This window comes from Primulina eburnea, chromosome 17 (assembly GCF_022965805.1).
Source record: "Primulina eburnea isolate SZY01 chromosome 17, ASM2296580v1, whole genome shotgun sequence".
Taxonomy (NCBI): domain Eukaryota; kingdom Viridiplantae; phylum Streptophyta; class Magnoliopsida; order Lamiales; family Gesneriaceae; genus Primulina; species Primulina eburnea.
The window spans coordinates 3,683,079-3,707,214 of NC_133117.1; the positions used below are offsets into that span (position 1 = coordinate 3,683,079).

The window sequence follows — 24,136 nt, forward strand, 5'->3', positions numbered from 1 at the left end:
TAAAAAAAAAAACCAAGTCAGTGGATCAAACCAAACTTGAACAAATTACAACACTAAAATACAAAATTAGTCAACTTACAGGACTAAAATTACAATTTTATCAAATATATCTTTATACCAAAATTTTTTATGGAATTAATTCGTTTGATTGGTTATAGAGAGTTCAGAAATATACTTTTAAAATTGTAAAACCATAAATCAATTAGGATTATTAATTAAATAAGCAGTTTCATCAGTTTGATGTTCTTTTTAAATAATTATCTAATACACATTAATTAATATAACATGAAAATCAAATGAATATATATATATATATATATATATATATATATTTATTTATTCATTTATTTATGTTATCGTGAACGACTGTAGAGGGACGTCGTGAGATGGACGCGTGGATATCTTGGGGAAAATATTAAATTCTTGTGAGATATTCGTGCAAACATCTTGCGACACTCATGAAAAACATATGCTCAATATATCAAAATTTTATATATATATATATATATATATATATATATATATATATATATATATATATATATATATATATATATATATGATCAATGAAAAGTCGATAAGAATTGAACGTAGGCTACATACATCGACTCTCTAGAAACAACCAATTAAATCTATTCGTAATCAGAATTTTTTGGCATTTTAAGATTCCAACTGTAAGCTTATGGACGGTCACTTTCAATTCTGAAATATATATAATTATATAATAATTGTTGTTTCTTTGTAAAATTGGGATAAGCCAACACATTAAAAACATATATATTTTTTAAAAATTGTAGTTGCATGACTTTTTGTAAAAAAAATTCATTAAACCTATATGGATTTTTAAATTTATAATTGTAATTTTTAATTTATTTATTTGAACTAATAGTTTGACGTTAATAATTTTTATTTATTTAATTTTTTTATCTATTAATATAAATACTTTTTAATAAATATAATTTCAAATTTCACAAGATTTCGTAATCACAGCTTGATGAATTCCATGAAGTCAATAAAAGTTTATTGAAATTTTGATTAACTTTAGACTCATGTAGAAGTTTTAAAAATAAAATATGAATATCGTATAACTTTTTAAAATTCCACAAAAATTTAAATTGAATATCACTAAATTTTTATGAAATATATAAAACTTTATATTGAACATCTTTTGAATTTTAAACTCCACGAAAATCATTAAAAATCTAGAACTAACATTCTCGCCGTCTCATTTGGTTGCTTAATATTTTTCTAGTGTTAAAATGTTCCTTTGTATGTGAAGTCAACACAGGAAGGGTATCAATCATGTGACGGAAGTTCCTCATTCGACTCATCATTAAATAACACAATTATACATTCTTCAAATGCATTTCAAGATTCATACTCTGTCATCAATCAAATTTTTTGAAGCACCCGTCTTTCTGGAAATGGGCGTGAAGGGACATTTTTTTCTTCAAGCAATTTCACTCTTAAATATTCTGATGACTTATTTGGCCATGGCGTTAAGCAACATAACCACGGATCAATATGCGCTTCTTGCATTCAAATCCGAGCTCAGTTTAGACCCTTCTCATGTTCTGTCCCGAAACTGGTCCGTTTCTTTCCCAACATGCAAATGGATTGGAGTTACGTGCAGTTCTCGCCACCAAAGAGTGAGTGCTTTAGACGTTTCTGGCATGGGACTTACTGGAAATCTCCCGTCACAGCTCGGAAACCTCTCGTTTTTAGTTTCACTCAACTTGAGCGGTAACGTGTTTCTTGGCAAACTTCCCGACGAATTGGCCCAGTTGCGTAGAGTGAGATTCTTGGATTTTGGGTTCAACAGCTTCGCCGGTGACATCCCTTCTTGGTTTGGAGTCTTGGTTGAACTTCGGTTCTTGAGACTTCGGAATAATAGTTTTACTGGTTCTTTGCCGAGTTCCATCACGAATATGCCCAAGCTCGAAGTTTTGGATATATCATATAATCCTTTGCAGGGAAACATACCAGAATCGATTGGAAGTTTGTTTAACCTGAGGGAATTGCGATTACAATATAACAATCTTAGTGGTATTATACCAGTGTCGGTTTTCAACATATCCACCATAGAAAGTATTGCTTTTAAAGGAAATAAGTTGTTTGGTAATCTCCCTGAAGGGATGTGTCACAGAACGTCGAATCTGAAAAGGCTTTCTCTGTCTTCCAATGAATTGGAAGGCCCCATACCGCCAAATATTTCTGAATGTTCACAGCTAAGTCTTCTTTCCTTGGCATTCAATAAATTCAGTGGCTCCATACCAAGAGAAATTGGAAACTTAAGGTCACTTGAAATATTGTATCTTGGCTCCAACCATTTTACAGGTATCAAGTTGCGTGACTGCAAATTTGTGCTAAATTGGTTTTCATTTCACTGGATTAAAAGTATCATTTCCGCTTATACAACACACCTCTCTAACTTCAAGTAAGGTGTCAAACTCTATATGTTTGCATAAGCTTATCGTCTGTTCGGACATCAAAATTTATTGAAATTTGAAAAGATGCTTATCATATATGTTTCTAATTTCATAGCTGGAACCTCAAGAACCACAACAATTCTAGAGGGGGTGTATTGGTTCTAGACTTTTAATGACTTTTATGGAGTTTAAAAATTTAGAGTTATTCAATATAGACTTATATACTCTATAAACGTTTAGTAATATTCAATGTAAACTTTTGTAGAATTTTTAAAAGTCATGTGATATTTAAAATTGACTTTTAAAAACTCTACAAAAGTCTATAGATTTTCAAAATGTTAAAATAAACTTTTAATGACTCCATGAAATTCTATTAGGTACAAGAATTAAGATTTAAAGTACCAATATAAAATGTCAAAAAATGTCTTTGATTCAACCTAAAGACTTTGATGAATATTTAGTTGAGAAATCTCTCAAACTCATATACTCAATACAAACACTAAAATTTTCATTCTTTTCTCATCCATATATTTTTCCTTTTATTTGTAATTTTTAAAAACATATTTTTTTATTGCTAACAATAGTTTTAAATCTAAATTATTAACATAGTTCATTTTATTTTTGTAGTTCCAGTCACAAAAGTCCATAAATTAAAAATTTTATTTATTAAAAAAATTTAAAAAATTATTACACTACATAACAAAAATTATAATTTTTATTGACCTATAAGTTGAAAATTATAAATATTTGTAATTAGTAACTTTAATTTTTATTAATTATTATATAATATTTGATGTTTAATTATTTTCTATAATTTTAGTTAATCTACATCTTGATTTTGATTATAACTCAAAAATCTTGCACATGATATTTTTTTAGTAACTTGAATATATATATATATATATATATATATATATATATATATATATATATATATATATATATATATATATATATATATATATATATAGGTGATTGATATATAATTTTAGAAGTTTATCAACACACATATATAAGAATAACTATAATAAATTAAATATATTAAAATTTTATAAATTTACACTAATTACAAATATTTTAACATACTTATTATTTATTTTCAGATACAAATAATTGTCTTGTTAATTTTTTTATTTAAAATGAATGAAATTATTTTAACTTTGATTATTTATTGCTATTGAAAATTATTATTATGTATTTTTTAAAAATATTAATAATTTAAATAAACATGTTGAATTGACTTGAATAATTGAAGTTTAATTACAATAAATTTAGTATTAAATTATTTATTGTCTTTCGTAAAATCAATATGAAAAAAATATTATATTGAGAGGAAGAAATATTTGAAATAAGTAAAAGTTATTCACGTTCATTTGTTAGTTCAAATAAATTTTAAAAAACCACAACAATAAATTACAAAATTCATAGGCTTTGTGAAAAAGTTTACAAATGTTAATAAAAATCCTGCAAAATAAATCTACAAAATCATGTGAAAATCTGTAGAAATCTGTGAGATTATGCAAAAATCGGTAGGAATCTATCAACCTCATAAAAGTCTTTATTTAAAAAAATCAGCAAATATCTACAACGAATACACCCCCTTAAGCTAAATGGGATTCCCACTTGACATATTTTGGCCGTTATTTTCTATGGAGTGTCTCTAAATTTGCCAATCATGCAAGGAGGTTATGTCACGAGTTTCGGTTTCAAATCTTGCATGTTTACATCTATACTATATAATTCAGTTTGATACCCTTAGAGTAAAACACAAAAAAATTTAATTTCATAATTACAATTCTTGACATACTAAAAACCTCTTCAATTCACTCCATATTTTACATAGAAAAAAATCTAAACAAAATTCTTTTTTAAATCGAATCACTCTTCTAAATTGAAAATAATTTTGTGTTGATTGTTTAACGTTATTTGATCAAATTAAAAATAATAATAGCACATGTAACGTGTGTGCATATTTTACTAGTTGGCTTAGTATGCATATCTGTATGTTATTAACGGTCTTTTCGCCATTTCAAAACAATATCAAGTCCTTATAAGTTTAGCAATTTTGACAGGTGAAATCCCAGAAGAGTTGGGTATGCTTGACATATTGGAGGACTTACGAATGGGATATAACTTTCTTGTGGGATCTATACCTTCATCTATCTTCAATATTTCCTCGTTGCAATATGTCGACATCGCAAACTGTAATCTAACCGGTCCCTTTCCATCCGGTATGTGTTCTTCTCCTTCTCAATTGGAAAGGGTTTATTTCCATGTGAACGAAATAGTAGGTCAGCTTCCAGAAAGCATTGGCGAGTGCTCGAAACTTAAGATTCTATCATTGTCTCACAACAACATAACTGGAAGCATACCAAAAGGGATTGGAAACTTAACAATGCTGCAAATGTTGTATATTGGCCACAACAAGCTGATAGGTATAGTAATTGGTGAGATGCATGGTAGCTTGTGAATCCAAGAAACTGACCTCAAAATGTTCTTGCTTTTCAGGCACAATTCCAGAAGAAGTGAGCAATCTTTACAATTTGGAGAAATTGAATTTGGGATTCAATCACTTAACCGGTTATATCCCAGAAAAAATCTTCAACATCTCAACAGTAAACGTAATAGGTGTTACAGGGAACCAACTTTGGGGTTACCTTCCATCGATTTTGAGTTATGGATTACCTAATCTGCAAGAACTCTACCTTAATGAAAATTTTTTCTTCGGAGAAATCACTGAATCTATCTCAAATTTTTCTAAACTCACCATCATCTACTTTTCTTCCAACAATCTCAGCGGACAAGTTCCCAACTCCTTTGGCAAGTTGAATCTTTTAGAAACTTTAGCGTTATCTGGGAACAATTTTGTTAGTGAAACATCAGAACTAAGCTTCATCGGTCCAATGAAAAACTGCAGCTACCTAACAAATTTAGGTTTTGGAGATAATCCTTTCAATGGAATTCTTCCAGTTTCAGTAGGGAATTTGTCGACTACTATTCGATATTTTTATGCTTACAACTGTGGTCTTCGAGGCAGCATTCCGGACGCGTTTGGGAATCTTGAAAATTTGATTATGTTGAGCCTGCATGGTAATGCACTTACTGGAACTATTCCGAATACATTGGTAAACTTGAAAGAACTTCAAGGATTAGGTCTTTTCCGAAACAAAATAAGTGGGCCTATTCCTGATAGTCTCTGTATGTTACCGCATTTGTATCGAATGCGGCTTGATCAAAATCAAATAACTGGTTCTATCCCTGATTGCATGGGAAATCTAACTTCTCTAAGAAAACTATACTTGGGGAACAACAGATTAAATTCTGTCATACCGAGGAGCCTATGGAAACTGAATGATCTTCTCGAGTTGAATCTGTCTGCAAATCTTTTAACGGGTGTCCTGCCTTCAGATATCGAAAATCTGAAGGTTGCAGTCAACCTTGATTTGTCTAACAATCAACTCTCAAGCATCATTCCTAGCTCAATTGGAGGCTTACAAAGTGTTATCTTTCTTTCTTTGGCACGAAACAGATTTCAAGGATCTATTCCTCAGTCAGTCGGTAATTTAGTGAGTTTGGAGACACTAGATCTTTCACACAACAATCTTTCTGGAACCATACCGATGTCATTAGAAAAACTTCAGTATCTCAAGTACTTTGATGTTTCTTTCAACCAGTTGAGCGGTCCAATCCCTACTGGTGGCCCTTTTCAATCCTTTTCAAGCCAGTTCTTTGTGTCTAATGTAGGACTCTGTGGTGATTCTAAATATGGAGTTCCACCTTGTCACGAAAATACAATCACCGAGTCCAAAAGGAAAAAAGTGATTCTTCGTATTGTATATATTTTCCTAGGGATTTCAGTGCTAGTTTTTGCCATCACCTTGTCATATATACTTGCAAGATACAGGAAGAAAAACAAGACAGAAACCCCAACAAATATTTCATTCGATACTGCACCATCACGAGTCTTATATGAGGAACTTGTAAAGGCCACCGAAGGGTTCAACGAGAACCATTTACTTGGCAAGGGAAGTTATGGCTCTGTCTATAAAGGGACGCTTCAAAATGGAGAGGACGTGGCGATAAAAGTGTTCAATTTGCAGTCAGAAGGCGGATTCAAGAGTTTTGATACTGAATGTGAAGTCATGCGAAGGCTTCGCCATAGAAATCTTTGCAAAGTCATCGGTAGTTGTTCAAACGAAGACTTCAAGGCATTGGTCCTCCAATATATGCCAAATGGAAGCCTCGGACAGTGGCTATATTCGGAAAACAACTTCTTGGACATTGTTCAAAGACTCAACATAATGATAGATGTAGCATGCGCGCTAGAATATCTACACCATGGCTACTCAATACCTATAGTTCACTGTGATTTAAAGCCAAGCAACGTGCTCTTGGATGATGATATGGTTGCCCATTTGAGCGATTTTGGAGTCGCTAAGCTATTAAGTGATGGAGTCAGTGTTACGCTCACAAGGACCCTCGCCACATTAGGCTACATTGCACCAGGTAAACATGACATTTTTCACTCCAACACACCATCAATCACATTTTTTTAATCTCACTCGTCATACATTCGATGAACCTCTTTGTTTTCTTCGGTCTCGTAGAATACGGTTCAGAAGGTTTGGTAACTGTGAAATGCGATGTTTATAGCTACGGTATAATACTGATGGAAGTTTTTACAAGAACGAAGCCGAACTATTCTAAATTCACGGGGGATTTAAGCCTACGGAGTTGGGTGAATGATTCAGTGCCTAATGCACTTGTCCGAGTTATAGATTTGGAATTGTTGAGAGGAGATGAACAACATTCCAGTGAAAAATTGGAATGCTTGGTGTCGATAATGGAGATAGCTTTACAATGTTCTATGGAGAATCCGAGTGAAAGGATAATCAACATGAAATATGTTGTTGTGGCATTGAAGAAGATTATGTCTAAGCTCCTTCAATATTTTCTACAAGTTGATAGAGTCAATTAATTGTACAAATTAAATACTGTATGAAATTTAAACTATTGTTAATAATATTTCACTTTTTTATTAGATATATTATAAGTTCATTATATAAACTTATTAGTCTTATTATTAATTCCTAAAACTATATAATTTCAAATTATTAATGTATTAAGTAAATATAAATTCATAATTTTCTGAAAATTAATGTGCTATCATAATATATTTTTAATTCAAAATGTTGCTTCGTTAAAATAACACATATAATTATAACGATGAAGTATAAATATATAATTAGAATGTAAAAATATACATATATGGACCATATTATTCTTTCTTTCAAGATATTATAAAACAAAATATATTTGTCAACAAAACGATATATTTTTTCATAAAAAAAACACACACACACACACACATATATATATATATTTATGTATTTCTAACAAATAAAAAAATGAAACATTTTTGTCATCGAAAATTAAATTTGTGATTATATATATACTTTTTACGATTTTGATATTTTATATTGTTAATATATAATTTTAATATGTTATATATATATTTTTTTTAAAAAAAATTTTTTTTTTTGAAATCGAAAAAAATGGACACAATACAAACAGAGGACGAGATCAGGGGTCAATAAAAAATATACGATCTATTTAAAATTTAATTAAATAAAAGAGATTTTGACTTTTTTAAATCGAGAAAAATGAGTTGAATATGTTAGTTAGATAAGATCATTAATTAGCTCGTTAAAAAAATAAGAGTGGGCCACTCTTCTACTTCTAATTTTTTATTATTTTTTTAAAAAAAAAAATTTTAAAAAAAATAAAAAAATGGAAGAGTGGGTCACGAAGAGCACGACCCACTCTTCTACTTCTATTTTTTTTAAAATAAATTTTTTTAAAAAGAAATTAAAAAAATGAAGAGTACTTCTAATTTTTTTTAAATAAAAAAATTAAAAGTGCTCGACCCTCTCTTTTAATTTTTTTTATTTTTTTATGTTTTTTAAATAAAAAAATAAAAAGAGTTGGTCGAGTGATAATGTTAGAGGTTTGGTTTAGGGTTTTGTTTAGGGTTTGGGTCAAGTTTGGGTCGAGATGGGTCGAGTGGGTAGAAATTTTTGATATTTTTGAGTTTGGATCATTTTATAATATATAATTCACTTTATATATGATTAGAATGTAAATATATATAAAAAATTTATTTGTGTAAACATTAGTTATATGTTAATTTAAGTATGTTAGTTAAAAAATTCATAACAAATAGAAGAATGTATCTCTTATTCTAACAATGTGAGTTGAATTTATACTCACTAAAAATCTTAACAAATTTTATAATTCTACTAAAATTCATAACAAATTTTATAATAAAAGAATTAAAAAAATTCATAACAAATTTCATTACATATTCACTTTAATGAATGTATATCGAAGCATATGAAATTAATGTTTATTGTATATAAACATTAACAAATTTTATAATTCTACTAAAATTCTTAACAAATTTTATAATAATAGAACTAAAAAAATTCATAACAAATTTCATTACATATTCAATTTAATGTAATGAATGTATATCAAAGCATATGAAATTAATGTTTATTATATGTAAACATTAACAAATTTTATAATTATACTAAAATTTTTAACAAAATTTATAATAATATGCTTCTCGATCCATCTGTTACAATATATATATATATATATATATATATATATATATATACACACACCCATCTCGACCCACCAAAATTGGGTCGCGTGGGTCGAGTATAATCTCGACCCAATTTTGTGACTCGACTCAGTTTTGATTGAAATTGTTATAATCTTTAGCACATATAATTAAATTACCAAATTGAGTGTACTGCACCAAATATTATATCTCTTTCTCATTTAAAAATGATACAATCTTCTTACAGATCTCAAAAAATTAACTTATCTTGATCCTAAAGTTAACTTACATGCAAAAAACCGATTCCTTCCAAAATCGGGAAAGTAAACATATAAAAAAAACAAAAAAATTATTAGTTATATAAATTTAAAACAAAACAAAGATTATTAATTATAAAAATTTAAAATTAATGGATTGTGTCACGACCCATGGATCGTGAAATCTTCACGTCGCGACCCTGGGTCGTGAAGCCCACAACCCTGGGTCTTGTGCTTCACGACCCCCAACTTTGGGTCGTGAAGCACAAATGCTTCACGACCCAACAAAGTGCTTCATGACCCATGGGTCGTGAAGACTTGTGCTTCGCGACCCAGGAGCACAAGTGCTTCACGACCCAAGTCTTCACGACCCAGGAGCACAAGTGCTTCACGACCCATGAGTCGTGAAGACCTGTGCTTCGCGACCCAGGGTCGTGAAGCCGTGGGTCGTGATACAACTTTTGGTTTCACGATTCAGGGTTAATCTTTTCACCTCTGGCTAACGAGATCTAATAAATTTTATATCTTAAAATAATTTTTTTTTCAATATATGGTTTTTTTTTTAATTTGTTGTTAGTGGTTAATTGTTAGCAAAAAAAATGAGAGGATGGAAAGTTAAGAAGAAAAATATTTTTTGTGAAGATAAAAAATGAAATGAAATTTAAAATTGAGTCGGAAAAGATAGAAAAATTGAATCGAGTAAGTTTTTTTATTTAATTAAATTATAAATTTTATTATATATAAAATTAAAATATACTAATAAAAAAATTAGTTTTTAAACAAAAGATAAAAAAATAAATTATATTTATTCCTTTTTTCTTAATAAACTCTTCCGTGAGTCCCTTTCTCCTCATTTTCCCACGAGATCAGCTACAACGGGTGAGTTGAAAGAATTGTTTTGAGAAATTAAGGAGCCCTAATTTCCAAATGGAAAAATGCATAGGGAGAACGAGTATGGAAGAGAGAAAAGTTTCTGTCTTTGTTTTTTGAGACATTTGATTGTCGTTGGCTGATATACATGCATTTTGGGGGGCTTGGGTTTCAAACATGAATAAATCACCGCTGCCACTGGACTCTATTTGCGGGGCTGCGAAGCAGGTGATCAAGAAGGAAGCATTGGTGAAGCTTTTGAGATGGCATTTTGGGCACTCTGATTTTCGGGGGAAGCAGCTGGAAGCCATTGAATCAGTTTTATCAGGTTTTATTTTTTTTTGGTGTGCATAATGTGTGCACCATTTTTCTTTTCTAGAAGATGAGCGTTGTTAATGGAACGTTTCTGATCGTCGTAAGTTAAAATTGTGTCCCACAAGTAAAACACCATAAGGTCTATGTGATTTACGAATTATTAAATTCCAATGAAAGAATTACCCATCAATCTACTAGCAAAGCTATGGACAAGTATTATCTTTCATTTCATGTTGGAATTGCTACCTCTGACATGTAAGGTCCCTCATCATAGATGCTTGCCTTGAAGGATTTTAGTAACTATAGTCTTGTGCCTGTATATAACTTATGCGTGCATGCTTACATTATATATATGTACACATCTATGCACATATGCTTCTATGTGTGTTTTGTGTGGTCCTTTTATCCTAATGTTATAATTTAGTTTTTTCGGTGTGCTATATGAAAGTAGTCTGGAAATTGATGCAATTTGTTGAACGCAGGCAGAGATTGTTTTTGTTTGATGCCAACTGGTGGGGGAAAGTCAATCTGTTATCAGATTCCAGCACTAGCAAAGGCAGGAATAGTTCTTGTTGTCAGTCCTTTGATAGGTGAATGCGAAAAAACCCTTGTTGATATATTTCTTTTAAGCTTAGGCCAGCACAGATTCTTTTGCTCTATCATTTTTTTCAGGATAAGATTTGATCTCTTCATTCATTTAATCTCAGCCCTTATGGTGAGTACATGACACATTTCGTCCACCAGTTATTTCTGTAATTTATTAACGGAAGTGAATGTAAATTCTACTTTATAAATTCAGCTTATATTTTTATTCAGGAAAATCAAGTAATGGTGTTAAAAGAGAAAGGGATTGCTGCTGAATATCTTTCCTCTACCCAGACCGCGAGTGCCAAGAATAAGGTTGAGATTTTATAGATTTTACTTCATCCAGCACTAATGCTTTCTGATTAGACAGAATGGCTAATAATCACGTTCTAGTGGATCCAGTGAGCAGAGAGGAAGTATGGAGGAGTTTATCACACATATCAGTCGTGTTAATGAGAGCTATTTAATATTGTTTTGAGTGCGTTGTTGAAAACCCTAATTTTGATAACTACTTATAGCTCTGTAACACCTGGCATACATCCTTTACAATATTTGCGAAGACATGCAGATGGTGTGGGGAAAACCAAACCCATTTACTTGTAAACATATTTGATGTTCTTTGAGAATCCATATAAAACCTGAAACAATCGAACTCCAATCTCCTCCTTTTACTTTTAGCATCTATAGTAAGTCAATCCTGGATATTTTCTTTCACCACTTCCTGATTTGTTTTATGCTATGTGACTAAAAGTTTTTGCAATATAGGTTTTCCAGTTTTTTAGTTCCCAAATAGTTTCGTTTTTCTTATCTTTCTGTACCTTCTCTATTTCATTATGTTTATGGATATATAAATTTCAGTTTGTGTTGTGGTTAGATGCTGACTAAGAAGCTTCTTAATAAATTCAATAAGTTCTACTATCGTAGCCTACTATTTCACTGTATAAAAATTATGTACCAGAATATTATCTCTCATTGTGTATGGATATATCATTGGTGTTCATCTGTTTTACATATGCATTTGTAGGTTTATGAAGACCTTGAATCGGGAAAGCCATCTTTGAGGTTACTGTATGTGACACCTGAACTGATTGCAACAACTGGTTTTATGGCAAGGCTGACAAAAATTCATTCCAGAGGATTGCTAAATCTTATTGCAGTAGACGAGGTCTTTAACTGCTTGTGATTTTTAACGGCAATATATAAATAGTTGTCAGTTGTCAAAAGATGCTTCTGAAGTTGCCTCATAAATTTATCTGCTTTTTAACCTATCCGGAAACTAATTTACTTCCAATTTTTAAATGTTTTTAGGCACACTGCGTTTCAACATGGGGTCATGATTTCAGGTGGATTCTCGAACTTCGATGTATATTTCCTTGTTCAAACCTATTTCATCGGACTTGGTTTACCTTATTTTGCATGTTATCACTACAGATAAGTATCATGAGCTTTATGATTTTCATCAGTTTTGTGCATGCTACTGTGCACCGTAATATCAGAAAGAAATTATTTATTTGGTGTTACTCATATATTAAAGAAAGTACACATTTCCTAAATTTTTGTGTTTCATTTCATGCCGCAAAGTCTGGACAAGGGTATTTTTTCTTGCTTGGGGGGGGGGGGGGGGGGGTCAAGTATGCCCAGGCTCAAGATCTTTGAATGTGTAAGGAACAGCATATGTAGCTTTTCAATTATGAACTAGAGCTGCTTCTGGGTCTAGTTATGATATTTGTCCCCCGCTAAGCTAAGCATCTGCTAGGATGAGAATTATTTAATCCATATTTGTTATTGGTAAACTCATTTCAACTTCCTCGTTTGACTTAATCTTGGGTCGCTTATCGTGTTTGTTAACATTAATATTTTATATTATTTTAATGTGGCCTCCAGCTTCGGCAATACAATGAGAGGGAGAGTCTGTGCACTCCCTTAAGATGCTATTTTATTATCTTTATTTATATGACTAGTACTATTTTTTGTATGTTTTCTCATTTGTTGTTATGTGCTCAAACTCTCTGGACTAAAACAGAGATAATTGTTCTCCCTTTCTATGTCTTTGTGTGTGCACCTGCACTTGGGTACGTGTGTATGTTGCATGGTGTTGATTTCTTACATTCTTTCTCTGCTCTACTGTTGTTAATTGTTATTTTTTGTTGATTTTCTATTTAAATTAGGCCAAGCTACCGGAAACTTTCTTCTCTAAGGAAACGACTGCCCAACATACCAGTTATGGCCTTGACTGCTACAGCTGCTCCCAAGTGAGTGTGTCCATGTTAACTGGCAATTGCAGTTTCATGCACCAAAATTTTGAAATGCTTCTAACCTTCTTGTTATTAATATCATGTTTTCTTACGTTTTGCCACTGTGCAACCCTACTCCACTTAGATGTCAAAAGCATTTGGTATGTCTGCATCATCAAAGAATCATCTGCAAAGTAACAATATATTGGTTTGTTTAATGTCATTCTTCTGTGACAGTTTTTGTTGTGGTATCTGAAATATGGTTGAGGAATTTGAAATAGTGGTTTATTTGTGGTTGGATTAAATTTATTACTAATATTAAATTTTAGGCATGGATAGTAACTACTTTTTGCCTCTTATGTCATACCAATTTTTTCTCAAAATACCCCTTCCTCATAAATATTTTTGAAATAAAACAGAGCATAATAAATTAGTGATCGAAAAAACATAATAAATTAGAAATTCAATTAAATAAAAATTACTCTAATCTGATTATATTTCATACAAAATTTAGTATATATAAATATAAAACTATATTTTAGATAAAAAAAATTTAATTTACATTCCAAATCATGTGCGAAGTTTTACTAGTTGATATGAGGCTTCCTTTTCTCCACACTGCTGTCCAAACTCCAAAGTAACATCATTCTCTGCATAATATGTGGCAGGGAGTTATTAATATTAGATTTGGTACTTCTGCAGAGTTCAGGAGGACGTGATAGAGTCCTTGTGTTTACAAAACCCTCTCGTACTGAAGTCATCATTCAACCGCCCAAATATTTATTATGAAGGTGGAGTTCCCATAGCTTGATCATCATGTTAAAGTTTTCATGACATAAATGATGCTCATGGATATATCTTTTACGGATATCTATAAAATAAGCTACTCTTAACATAAAATCAAAAGATTCAAATTCATAAACTCCTCCCACCTCATTAAACCTGATACAGTGAAACTAATCTTAAATGCAATTCCAATAATGATGAATCTGAATGAATGAGCCACTTTGTTATGAGTGTTAAATAGAGGATTAAATAGCATCATATATGTTCTCAAACTATTTCATCCTGCAGTTCGCTTCAAAGACCTGTTGGATGATCCATACTCTGATCTTTGTGAGTATCTTAAATCATTTGGGAATATTTGTGCTATAGTCTACTGCCTTGAGCGGACAACTTGTGATGACTTGGCTGCCCACCTATCAAAGAAAGGAATTTCTTGTGCTGGTAACGGAGTTATGGTTTTTGGCAGTTTTTAAAAACATTTCTACTTTTGGATTTCTAAATTGGGTTTTTTCCGGCACATTAGCATATCATGCAGGATTGAACAGTAAATTGCGGAGTTCTACATTGGATGATTGGATTTGCTTCAAAACACAAGTAATTGTTGCTACGGTGGCTTTTGGGTATGATTTTTGTTTCATTGTTATTCTTTCAACTAGAAACGTTATTTGGTATTTCAATTATCTGTCTTGTGAATTCCATTTTTCTTAGCAAATTGCATCATATAATTTGGTGGATCATGGCGTAATTATTTTTTGCTGCTATGGTATACTAGTAGGAAATATGTCGCCATATTTGAAAGGGGCAAGAAGTAATCAGAAAGCACAAATCTATTGTGTTCTAAGCTTCGGGTCGTGGTAAATGCTTTAGACAGTGTATGGTCCTAATTTCTTCCACTGTCGGATGTAATAAAATAAAGTCCAATTTTGCAGTTTTGAATCTCGCAATCTTGTGGAGTGAAGTCATAATAATTACTTTCATCGCATAATAAATAGAGTAAGCGTTCTAGTTCTGTTTTCTTCTTCCCCTCCTTCAACCAAACCTCTAACTATTTGGCGGCAGTGGCAGATCGTCTGGAATAGATGTTTGAGACTGATGGGGTGGGGGCAAGGTGTGGTGGTGATTGTGGGATGAGAGTAGAAGCTGATGAAAGTCGTTTTGATTTGATTGTGGGATGAGAGTAGAAGCTGATGCAAGTCGTTTTGATTTGATTGTGGGATGAGAGTAGAAGCTGATGCAAGTCGTTTTGATTTGATTGTGGGATGAGAGTAGAAGCTGATGAAAGTCGTTTTGATTTCCTTCATGTTAACAACGTAAAGTATGCTGACTGATGTATGGCCTGATAGTAGGAAACCTGCTTTTACGATAGGAATTGTAGGGGTTGAACTTATTACGACCTTATCCTGTAGAGTCTAAAAGTATTTATAGTTAATTTAATTTGAAGTTATACATCATCTTCATACATAATCACTCAAGTTGCTTCCTTACTCTAATTCTATTTCAATTTTTTTCTATTTTATATATTAATGTATTTTTGGTCTTTCTAATTTTGATAATCAAATTGTCATTAATTTTCAATGATGTTTCTGTTCATGTTTCTTTAAGTTGGAAAGAACGTGAATCCTCCTTGGAGGAAATGTGTGCTATCTCATTTCAATTCTTTTAGCTCTCATTGTCCATCATTCCCAGTTGGCCTCAGTATTCTATATTTGTTGTGTAATGGTTTCTGAATTGATGCTGGAGCTGCCGTTTTTCTTGCTCATGTTTTGAGCTCTTGGTTTTACTGCAGGATGGTATGAAAATATTTTTGATAAATTGTGAAGCTCCCTATTCAGCATTCTTAATTGGAAGAGATCCACCTTAAAGGTTTGTTCACTCTAATGGTAGGGCATTGATAGGAAAGATGTGAGAGTTGTTTGCCACTTTAATATTCCAAAGTCCATGGAGGCCTTTTATCAAGAGTCGGGCCGAGCTGGTCGTGATCAGTTGCCCTCCCAAAGTCTATTATATTATGGGGTGGATGACCGTAGAAAGATGGTTAGCTATCATCTTTCCAATTGAACTACTATGTTTGATTTTCAGGTTTGCACAGTATCATTCTAAAACTTAATAAACATAATTGCAGGAATTCATCCTGGGCAATGCTAAGAGCAAAAAGTTGCATTCTTCAAGCTCGGAAATGGATTCCTCTAAGAAGTCCCTAGCGGACTTCTGTCTGGTAAGTATACATCTTCCCTGAGATTACATTTAAATCCTATTATATCAATTTTACTTTGGCTTTGTCTCCTTACAGATGATTGACTACTGCGAGGATGCGGGCTGCCGTAGAAGAAAGATACTCGAGAGTTTTGGGGAGCAGGTGTGCTGATCAATACCCATTTCACATGTAGGTTACACATCCAGTGAGAATCTGCTTCTGATGGGAAAATAATGCCATGTAATTGTCTTTCTCTGGAAACAGGTATCTGCATCATTATGTGCAAAATCTTGTGATGCATGCAGACATCCTAATTTAGTTTCGAAGCACCTGAAGGAGCTTACAACCAGTACTTCTTTTAAGTACCGAAATGGGTCGTCTCAAGTATTCCTTAGCAGGTTTCCGTTTGTTTTTCTCTATATTGATGTACTACAATTTTTTGACATGTTCGTGTTGGTGTTCTCTATGCGGATAATAGATACTCTGGCGGGGAAATGAGTCTATCTGTATTGCTGGCAACCACACCACAAAGGAAGTGTTAGAGCAAAAATATGTGGTATTACTAATTAAGAAGGCCTTGAATCATTATTGTTTGAATGGTGATGTGCCATTTTATAGAGCCATATGGAGAAAGATGATCCAGATGGCTGATCTGCTTCGAGTTGATTAATATGATGTGCGGCAAATGGTTGTTAACCATTGTGTTTAGTGAAGGGCTTGAGGGACTCTTATCTTGTGTGAGACTTTCTTGATTGATACTTCTTGTTAGTTTATAGGAATGCTAGAGGTTGATGGTTATGAAGTATCGTGTGTTATAGTAGTTCCCAGACGCAGTCCACTTTTTAAAAATTGGTTAATGGGAAAGTATTTAGGTATCCAAGGAAATAACAAATAAAGTTAGTTCTGTGTTTATTATCTATAACGCTTGAATTTGTACATGGTTACAAGTTTCTGTTTCAACCATTTTCAGTTCATTTAATAAAGAATCTGTCCCTCCCCGCCCACATAAAAAAAATTGTCCATATTCCTCACTCTTGTTTATGGTACCACTGATTAGTTTCCAGTAATTTTTTTTCTGTGAATGAAAATGTTTTAGAATGTAGTTCTTCGTTTCTTGGTTCATTGAATGAGCTTGTTCTTTTTACTTTACTCTTTGATTTCCTTTGTGAGTGAATTTGTTTTAGAATATAGTTTGTCGTTTCTGTGTTCATTAAATGAACTTGTTTGTTTGCTTTACTCTTTTGATTTCCTTGTGCGCTACAGTGCTTCAAATTTATGCAAAGAACAATTTTCAGAATTCTGGAATCGGGAAGATGACGCTAGTCAATCTGAGGAAGATATATCTGATTCTGATGGTATAAACATGAGCTAAAATATTAAAAGCAATGTTTGTATCTTAGAATGCTTTGCCATTTTATCTTCTCCTCAGCATGACATTCTATTGACCTGCTTACTCCAGAGGCTTTTGAAATTGCAAAGAGTGTGGCACATTCAAGTAAATCGTTGAAAAGAAGATTAAATGACAGGATTGAGTCATTGCAGCAGGCAGAAGAGAATTATTACCGGCATGAAAATGACTCAGAAAAGCAGGTTGGTATCGTGTTCATTTTTTTCCTGCAAGGGCTCAACTTATTTGAGCAGACTGCTATCTTTAGTCATATATGGTCCTTTTTCCTCTCTGCGCGTGCTACTAAGCATATGCTGTGTATTGATAGGTCAATAAAGTTGTCAAAAATGCCATATCTGGAACATTAAGAGACTCCGGAAAGCAAAAGTTACTAGACGCAATGAAGCAAAACCAACACATTTTCAACGAGTTAAGGTATCCTTCCTTTGACCATATTCTTGATCCATTGAGCCTTTAACCATATTCTTGATTCATTGAACCCAAAACTAATGATCATGATTCATACCTTTGATTCATCGGATATATCTGCTTCCTTAAACAACAAAATGTCAGGATTGACTTCTGCACATCTGTCGAGAAACTTGAGAATGAATGCTATCACAAGTATGGGAAAAGTGGGAAGTCATTTTATTTGTCACAGATGGCAAGTGTTGTAAGGTGGTTGTCAAGCACTAGTCCCAATGAGCTGAAAAGTAGACTGGGTGCCGAAGATACTACAACATCAGAAGTCGTCGGACCCAAACCAGATGGTTTATCCCGATCATCCTCGACACTGAATCCAGTAGTGTCACAAACCTATGATGACAATCCTGGTATCAGTATTAAATCAGATGCTCCTATTTCCCAGGTGACAGTTCTACCACCGGTTCCTTCTTTCTTGGAGTTTATTAACAGCAAAAAAGCAATAGAAAACAAATTTTCGATGCTTAAAAACCACTGAAGTGATGGGGTTGGCCGAGCTATGGAGAAGAAGAGTATGTTTCAGTAGTTTTTACAGAATGTGGAACTTGCATGTTTTCTTTATAAATCACAACTGTTTGCTTCTGTTCTCTTTGGGTTAGATGCAAAAGTGGGAGCCAGTCACGGCAGTAAGAACACTATGCCTTGGTTCCATTTCATTCCCCAAAATATTCCCCCCCTTTCATTTTTCAATACAAAACATTATTCACATTTTTGTTTTTTTTTTTTTCCATTTTTTTGGAAAATATATTCTCTCGTTTCACATCTTTTTAAATAATCATTACTCCTCTTTGCGTGTTTTCTATATTTTTTTCATCCATCTTTTTTTTCTCATTAAGTAGTCGAGTTGATAGCACATTTGTGCTCTGTTTTGTTCTCTTCCAATATAAGCACGACACTTGACAATACCTTTTTTGGAAAAACAAATGAAGTAAAAAATCTCGATTTTAACAAGGATTTCCCCTTGTTATAAATTTTAAGTACGCCTCGTATCGCAATGGCCATGGCGAAGAGCTTGTTTCTTCCATTTCCGTAGTCAGAAAGGGTGATACACATATAGATTAGTTTATGGTCGCATTATGGAGTTTAAGTCGATCCTAGCAGATGGGCAGTGGATAGTATACCCACCTGCCAGAGGTCAGGATCGAATTTTCAGTATCATGGTATAGAAAAAATGATGTCAGTGTTGTATCTCCAGACTTATCAATTATTTGAGTTATGGAACTATTTCTATTCAAAAAAAAAAAAAATACTTGTAACATATGGTTGATCTGTTCCTTTCATAGACCTTATACAATATATCTTCTTATCATTTCCTTCTTAAAGAAATGGCTATAGTAAAGTGAGATGGCTTCTCCTTAGACAAATGCTCAGCCAATTTTTCTGCATACTTCTCAAATACCACATCATAATTCACGACCCTGCTAAAATGGCTGGCCAGCATTGGCTCAATCACAGCCCGAACACTATCCGCAGCAAATTTTGCGCATCTACATTTTTCGAAATTTTCGTCTTGGCTAGGGTCCCATGGGACCGGAAAAACGTCCATCTTGTCCAATTTGAAGGACCCTTGGTCGGCGATTATCGTCTCAACTTCTCGTGGGCACGGGATGTATATAGGCACGTTAAAAGAATATAGATCATCTTTCTCGACCTGTCCCTGTCATTTTATGCACATTAACACAGTGTTTTTGGATTGAGAGTTTAAACCCCTTCACGTCCATATTATTTGTCACAAGCCTTCTAATATAATAAAATTATTTAGACATGTATGTGCGCGACTAGATCAGGTTCTTTTCCCCTCAAATGAAACATGTTATTTATATTTATAGAACCATTACCTCGACGACCATTTCATGAAGTGTTTCGGCAAGAATTGTGAAATGTGCATTTTCAACCATGGAAGAAGCATCTTCGAGACGTCGACCGGATAACGATAACACCATACGCCCACCGGGGATCATTTCTTCACCTCTAATATTTAGAAATTTGAAGAAGTCTCTTTGAAATTGGTTTGCATATGCTTCCAATACGTTCGCGGGACTTGTCTTGGCTATGTAAATATTTTCCTTGTTATTGCTCTCAAGTCCTTCGGGAACCTGTCATTTTTAATGCCAAATATGTTCTATCATTATGCAAGATAAGAATTGAAAGATAAAGTCTAATAATATCAATGGGCAGTGCATGTACATATAGAAGTTATATGATATTCGACACTACTAAGCAAAAACTATTTAAAAAACACGTAAAAATTGTTGGTCTCACGTGCGGCAACTAGAGATATAAATATGAAATTGAATAATAAAATTGAACACTGAGATTTATGTGAAAAATCCATAAAAATTATTAGGGTAAAAACCACCAGCAAGATGAAAAGAATTCCATTATAATATTTTATGATATACAACCGCTCACTGTATTTCTAAAGACAACAAACACTCTCTTAATACAAGAGAACAAACACCTCGGATATATTATAAAATTAATCACTTAAATGCTATGAGATGCGAGAAAAGAACTGATAATAGAATGAATGAAATGAGGAGAGGGAATTCTATTTGTATAGAGCTCCTCGTCCGTATGAAAACGCATATAAAAACGTGTTCCGTCTGAACATTTCTTCTATTCGAAATTTCAACAAAGCCTGTCTACCACTTAATTCTTTGTCTGCCACCAATAATTCTTCTACCAACAAAAATTTCAATATGTTATCTTTTCTTTTTTGTGATTTTATACCTTCTTTTTCTATCTAGCGCTAATGTGGTGTTGACGTATGTAGCTTTACATCAGTACTCCTATAAAAAAAAGAACGAAAATTGCAAGACAAATGAGTAAGATAGGTGATTAAATTTATTACTGTACAGAAAGCAACAAGTGTGTATTAGTACATACCCCAGAGAGCCAATGGATGCTGTAAGAAGAATAAACGAAGTGCATACTATTGCTCGGAAATAGTCTATCATAGAACGATCCCGGCGAGCCATATATAAAGCAGCGCGGTTTCGTTTTAGTTTCTTTCTTTTGGTAGAAACTCTGCACCAATTTGAACAAATTGTTGAAGTCGTTATCTACAGTAACAAAACCACACAGATTCAGTTGAGGGCTAGCTTCAAGTGTTGGAGGAACGAAATTCAGAGGAATTTTACGTTAATATATTACCTGGAAGATCGTTTAAGAAAACTTGAATTTCTTGAAATCCACTGGAGAAATCTTGTAGAGTATCCATGAGATGGGAGAGGACTAACAATGTATTCGGGCCTGATGCACAACCAAAATCCACCATCTTGAAGCAGCAATATTCCTCGAATCTCTCGGTATCAAGCATATTTTTTAGGGTTTCATCTAATATTGGCCATGTTTTTGATATTCCATATTTCTGAGAAAGAATATAGAAAAGATTGGTTCATATTTTCCACGAGAATCATATTTTCAAATGTTTAAGCTCCCGACCTCGATCCATCTATGTATGCCGGAGTTTTTCAAGTCGAGAAAAAAGTCAAATTCGTCCTATATATAAGTTTTCAGGTCAAATTTTATTGTCCTCATAATTCATGAGATTCATTAGTTAACAAATATTACATGTAGTTTTTGACATATTGAATTGATTGATCACATGCAATTTCATTTCTTGAGCAACTAACATACATGCAATACTTTCATTTCTAATTTCATCTCGCTTACCTCCAGGGGCGGAGGTAGCTATTCTTGTACCCGGGTTGGTCCAAATTTTTTTAAAAAATTTATACGTAAATTTTTGTATATTTTTGGATAAATTTGATATTAGCCATCAATTTTAAACTATTAAAAGATGTTAGAATTTAAAATTCTAGCCCGGGTAGCGCCAGATTCCTGGCTCCGCCACTGCTTACATCCCTTAATTCTTAAAGCTTAAGGATGCAGCACACGTCGAAACTAGGGGGTTATGAATGTTAATCGTTCAATTTCGGGGGTAAGAATGAAGTCACATGATTCTCATGTACTCGCTCTCAACCCTTAACGTTCGACTAACAGCTTGAACAAAATCAGTACACAATAAAATGCTCGAGGGATATACTTAGCATGTGCAAAATTAGAGGGAAACATTTGAGAATAAGAACAAAGAATATGAATTATCTCCCAATTTCTGAGTTTTCTATTTTCTTTATTATGTATAGAGGTGGAAAAGAAAAAGAAATGAAGAGATAACTCATTATTACTTGAACAATTGAATTGTTGGCATAGCTGGTTTCCCCATCTCCTGCATTTGTATGTAGAATTTTATTCAACCCCATTTTACACTAATTGAAGTATTGTGAGTGGGAAACTAAGTAGTGTACTCTATGGCTCTCTATAATCTATATATATAGAGACCCAAAAAAGAAAAAGAATTGTTCGATAGAGACAATTTTATTTTAATTTCATGAAACGGCGAACGATAACGAACAATCGAAAACGATGAAACATATATAGTTTTATTTTGATAGAATAAAACTAGTTCGATCGTCCCTTCTGTTTAGAGAGTTTATCAACCTCGCTCTACAACAAACTATTTCCGAGATATAGACGGTAAGTGAACTTTATATCGATTTGATATTTATGTATGTAATGTCATATTAACATTTTTACATTAAAAATATAAATCAAAATGCCGAAAATTGAAATATAAATGATTTAGATTCGATTTTGACAACATCAAAAATAAAAAAGACAGATATACAAAATTAAAATAGTAAAATAATGATCCATTGATTTATGGCCGACCCCATATTTGGAAGAGGTATCGAATTATTTGTGGAATCTGCCGATTACATGCTGAAAATAAATATGTCGGGACGTTGCTGATCATGCACCTTCGTGTAGGGTCGGCCTGCCGTCGGAGACAGTCTGCTATTTTGGTTTGGAGTTCCATTTTCAAACGGACAAAGGGAAAAAGGGTCAACACCATTCTTCATTAATAATTTTAATTTTTTAAAAAAAGTACAATAATTAATGTTCTTTAATTCAAATAATATGCACATAGGCAAAATAATTTTAGTAAAATCTTGTTAAGAAGTCTTTTTTTTAATCAGTATAGAACCCGTGGCTGTTACCACGGTATAAACAACTTTACTAATAGAATAGTCTGCAAATCATCGAGTCAATTAAGTTAGTTCTATTTTTGAAAGGCCCTTATTTATTTTAATACTTTTTTGAGCAATTATTTTAGTCTTTTTATGAAATTGAAAAGCCAACAGTGGTTTGGAATTTGGACAATGATGTTTGAACAATTTGTTCTAGTAATGGGAAAACAAATTAAATTTGGAGATTTTTTTTCGAATCTTTTAGTGTTTACTTGGGGGTTAAAACCACAATGCATAAACCATATGATCAGCAAATTAAAGTTTTTGTATTGTAATTTTACTACATTGTCCAAGAACAAGAACGGTGTATTGTTTGTATTAATTATATGAACATTGGTGAAAAAATTATATAAAATCTAAAGTCACATCTTGAGATATTGAATTTATAGAAGTCAGTGAATTGTTTATTGATTTCATTGATGCATTTATTATTTTATTAAAAATTACAACTAAGAAACTTTGAAAATAATGTTACGTAAAAATTGATTAGATATTTGATAATAAAAATGCATTAGAGAAATAACTTTTTTTTATACATAATTTTTTTAAAAATATTTTTGAATGAGAAATTTAAACATTTTAGTAGTATTTTCTTTAAAAAAAAATTACATGAGACAAATTTACAAATTCAATAAACAAAATTTTGTAGTATTTGAAACATCTACAAAAAAATGTTTAAGATTTAGGCATTAAGGGTCTAAAGGTAAACCCGAGCATAGTTTTCAAAAACAATATCAGAAATAAAATATTTTATTGGCTTCAGTTCCAAAATCATGTCTCATAATATATAAATTTAAAGCATAACTATTAAACAATTAGTTTCATCGTCTCACATATTGTATGACTATTTTATTTGATATTTAAACATGGTC

General features: G+C 32.4%; 2 protein-coding genes across 7 annotated transcripts; one reads left to right on the top strand and one right to left on the bottom strand.

The window, feature by feature from the left end:
* The first annotated feature begins 1,244 nt into the window (after window positions 1–1,244).
* LOC140818809 (ATP-dependent DNA helicase Q-like 3) lies at window positions 1,245–20,125 on the top strand. 6 transcript variants are annotated; one of them, XM_073178866.1, is made up of 19 exons: window positions 1,245–2,337; window positions 10,982–11,214; window positions 11,316–11,399; window positions 12,109–12,249; window positions 12,393–12,427; window positions 13,253–13,336; window positions 14,021–14,109; window positions 14,393–14,545; window positions 14,628–14,724; window positions 15,891–15,894; window positions 15,989–16,138; window positions 16,227–16,319; window positions 16,395–16,460; window positions 16,563–16,696; window positions 17,562–17,653; window positions 17,758–17,888; window positions 18,014–18,120; window positions 18,259–18,680; window positions 19,998–20,125. In XM_073178866.1, exons 1-18 carry the CDS (start codon window positions 1,362–1,364, stop codon window positions 18,644–18,646), a joined length of 3,057 nt encoding a protein of 1,018 aa, XP_073034967.1. In that variant the 5' UTR covers window positions 1,245–1,361; the 3' UTR covers window positions 18,647–18,680; window positions 19,998–20,125. The 6 variants fall into 6 exon arrangements, with proteins under 6 accessions (XP_073034967.1, XP_073034965.1, XP_073034963.1 ...); XM_073178864.1 differs by lacking the exon at window positions 19,998–20,125 and having other exon boundaries at window positions 18,259–18,954; XM_073178868.1 differs by lacking the exons at window positions 1,245–2,337; window positions 19,998–20,125 and adding an exon at window positions 10,181–10,512 and having other exon boundaries at window positions 18,259–18,954.
* Window positions 19,408–22,457, bottom strand: LOC140818810 (benzoate carboxyl methyltransferase-like). Its single transcript, XM_073178869.1, has 5 exons — window positions 22,362–22,457; window positions 21,325–21,541; window positions 21,058–21,233; window positions 20,007–20,264; window positions 19,408–19,825 (listed from the first exon to the last, which is right to left on the bottom strand). Exons 1-5 carry the CDS (start codon window positions 22,434–22,436, stop codon window positions 19,475–19,477), a joined length of 1,077 nt encoding a protein of 358 aa, XP_073034970.1. The 5' UTR covers window positions 22,437–22,457; the 3' UTR covers window positions 19,408–19,474.
* Between the last annotated feature and the right edge of the window lie 1,679 nt (window positions 22,458–24,136).

Bases quoted from the DNA above. Each gene is read 5' to 3' on its own strand.
- LOC140818809 (XM_073178862.1), top strand. From the start codon at position 1,362: ATGCATTTCAAGATTCATACTCTGTCATCAATCAAATTTTTTGAAGCA. The intron at 2,338-4,501 runs GTATCAAGTTGC...CAATTTTGACAG, and splicing joins TGGCTCCAACCATTTTACAG to GTGAAATCCCAGAAGAGTTG. The intron at 6,936-7,036 runs GTAAACATGACA...TCGGTCTCGTAG, and splicing joins ATTAGGCTACATTGCACCAG to AATACGGTTCAGAAGGTTTG.
- LOC140818810 (XM_073178869.1), bottom strand. From the start codon at position 22,436: ATGGGGTTGAATAAAATTCTACATACAAATGCAGGAGATGGGGAAACC. The intron at 21,542-22,361 runs GTAATAATGAGT...ATTCTTTCTCAG, and splicing joins CCAACAATTCAATTGTTCAA to AAATATGGAATATCAAAAAC. The intron at 19,826-20,006 runs GTAATGGTTCTA...ATAAAATGACAG, and splicing joins TTCATGAAATGGTCGTCGAG to GGACAGGTCGAGAAAGATGA.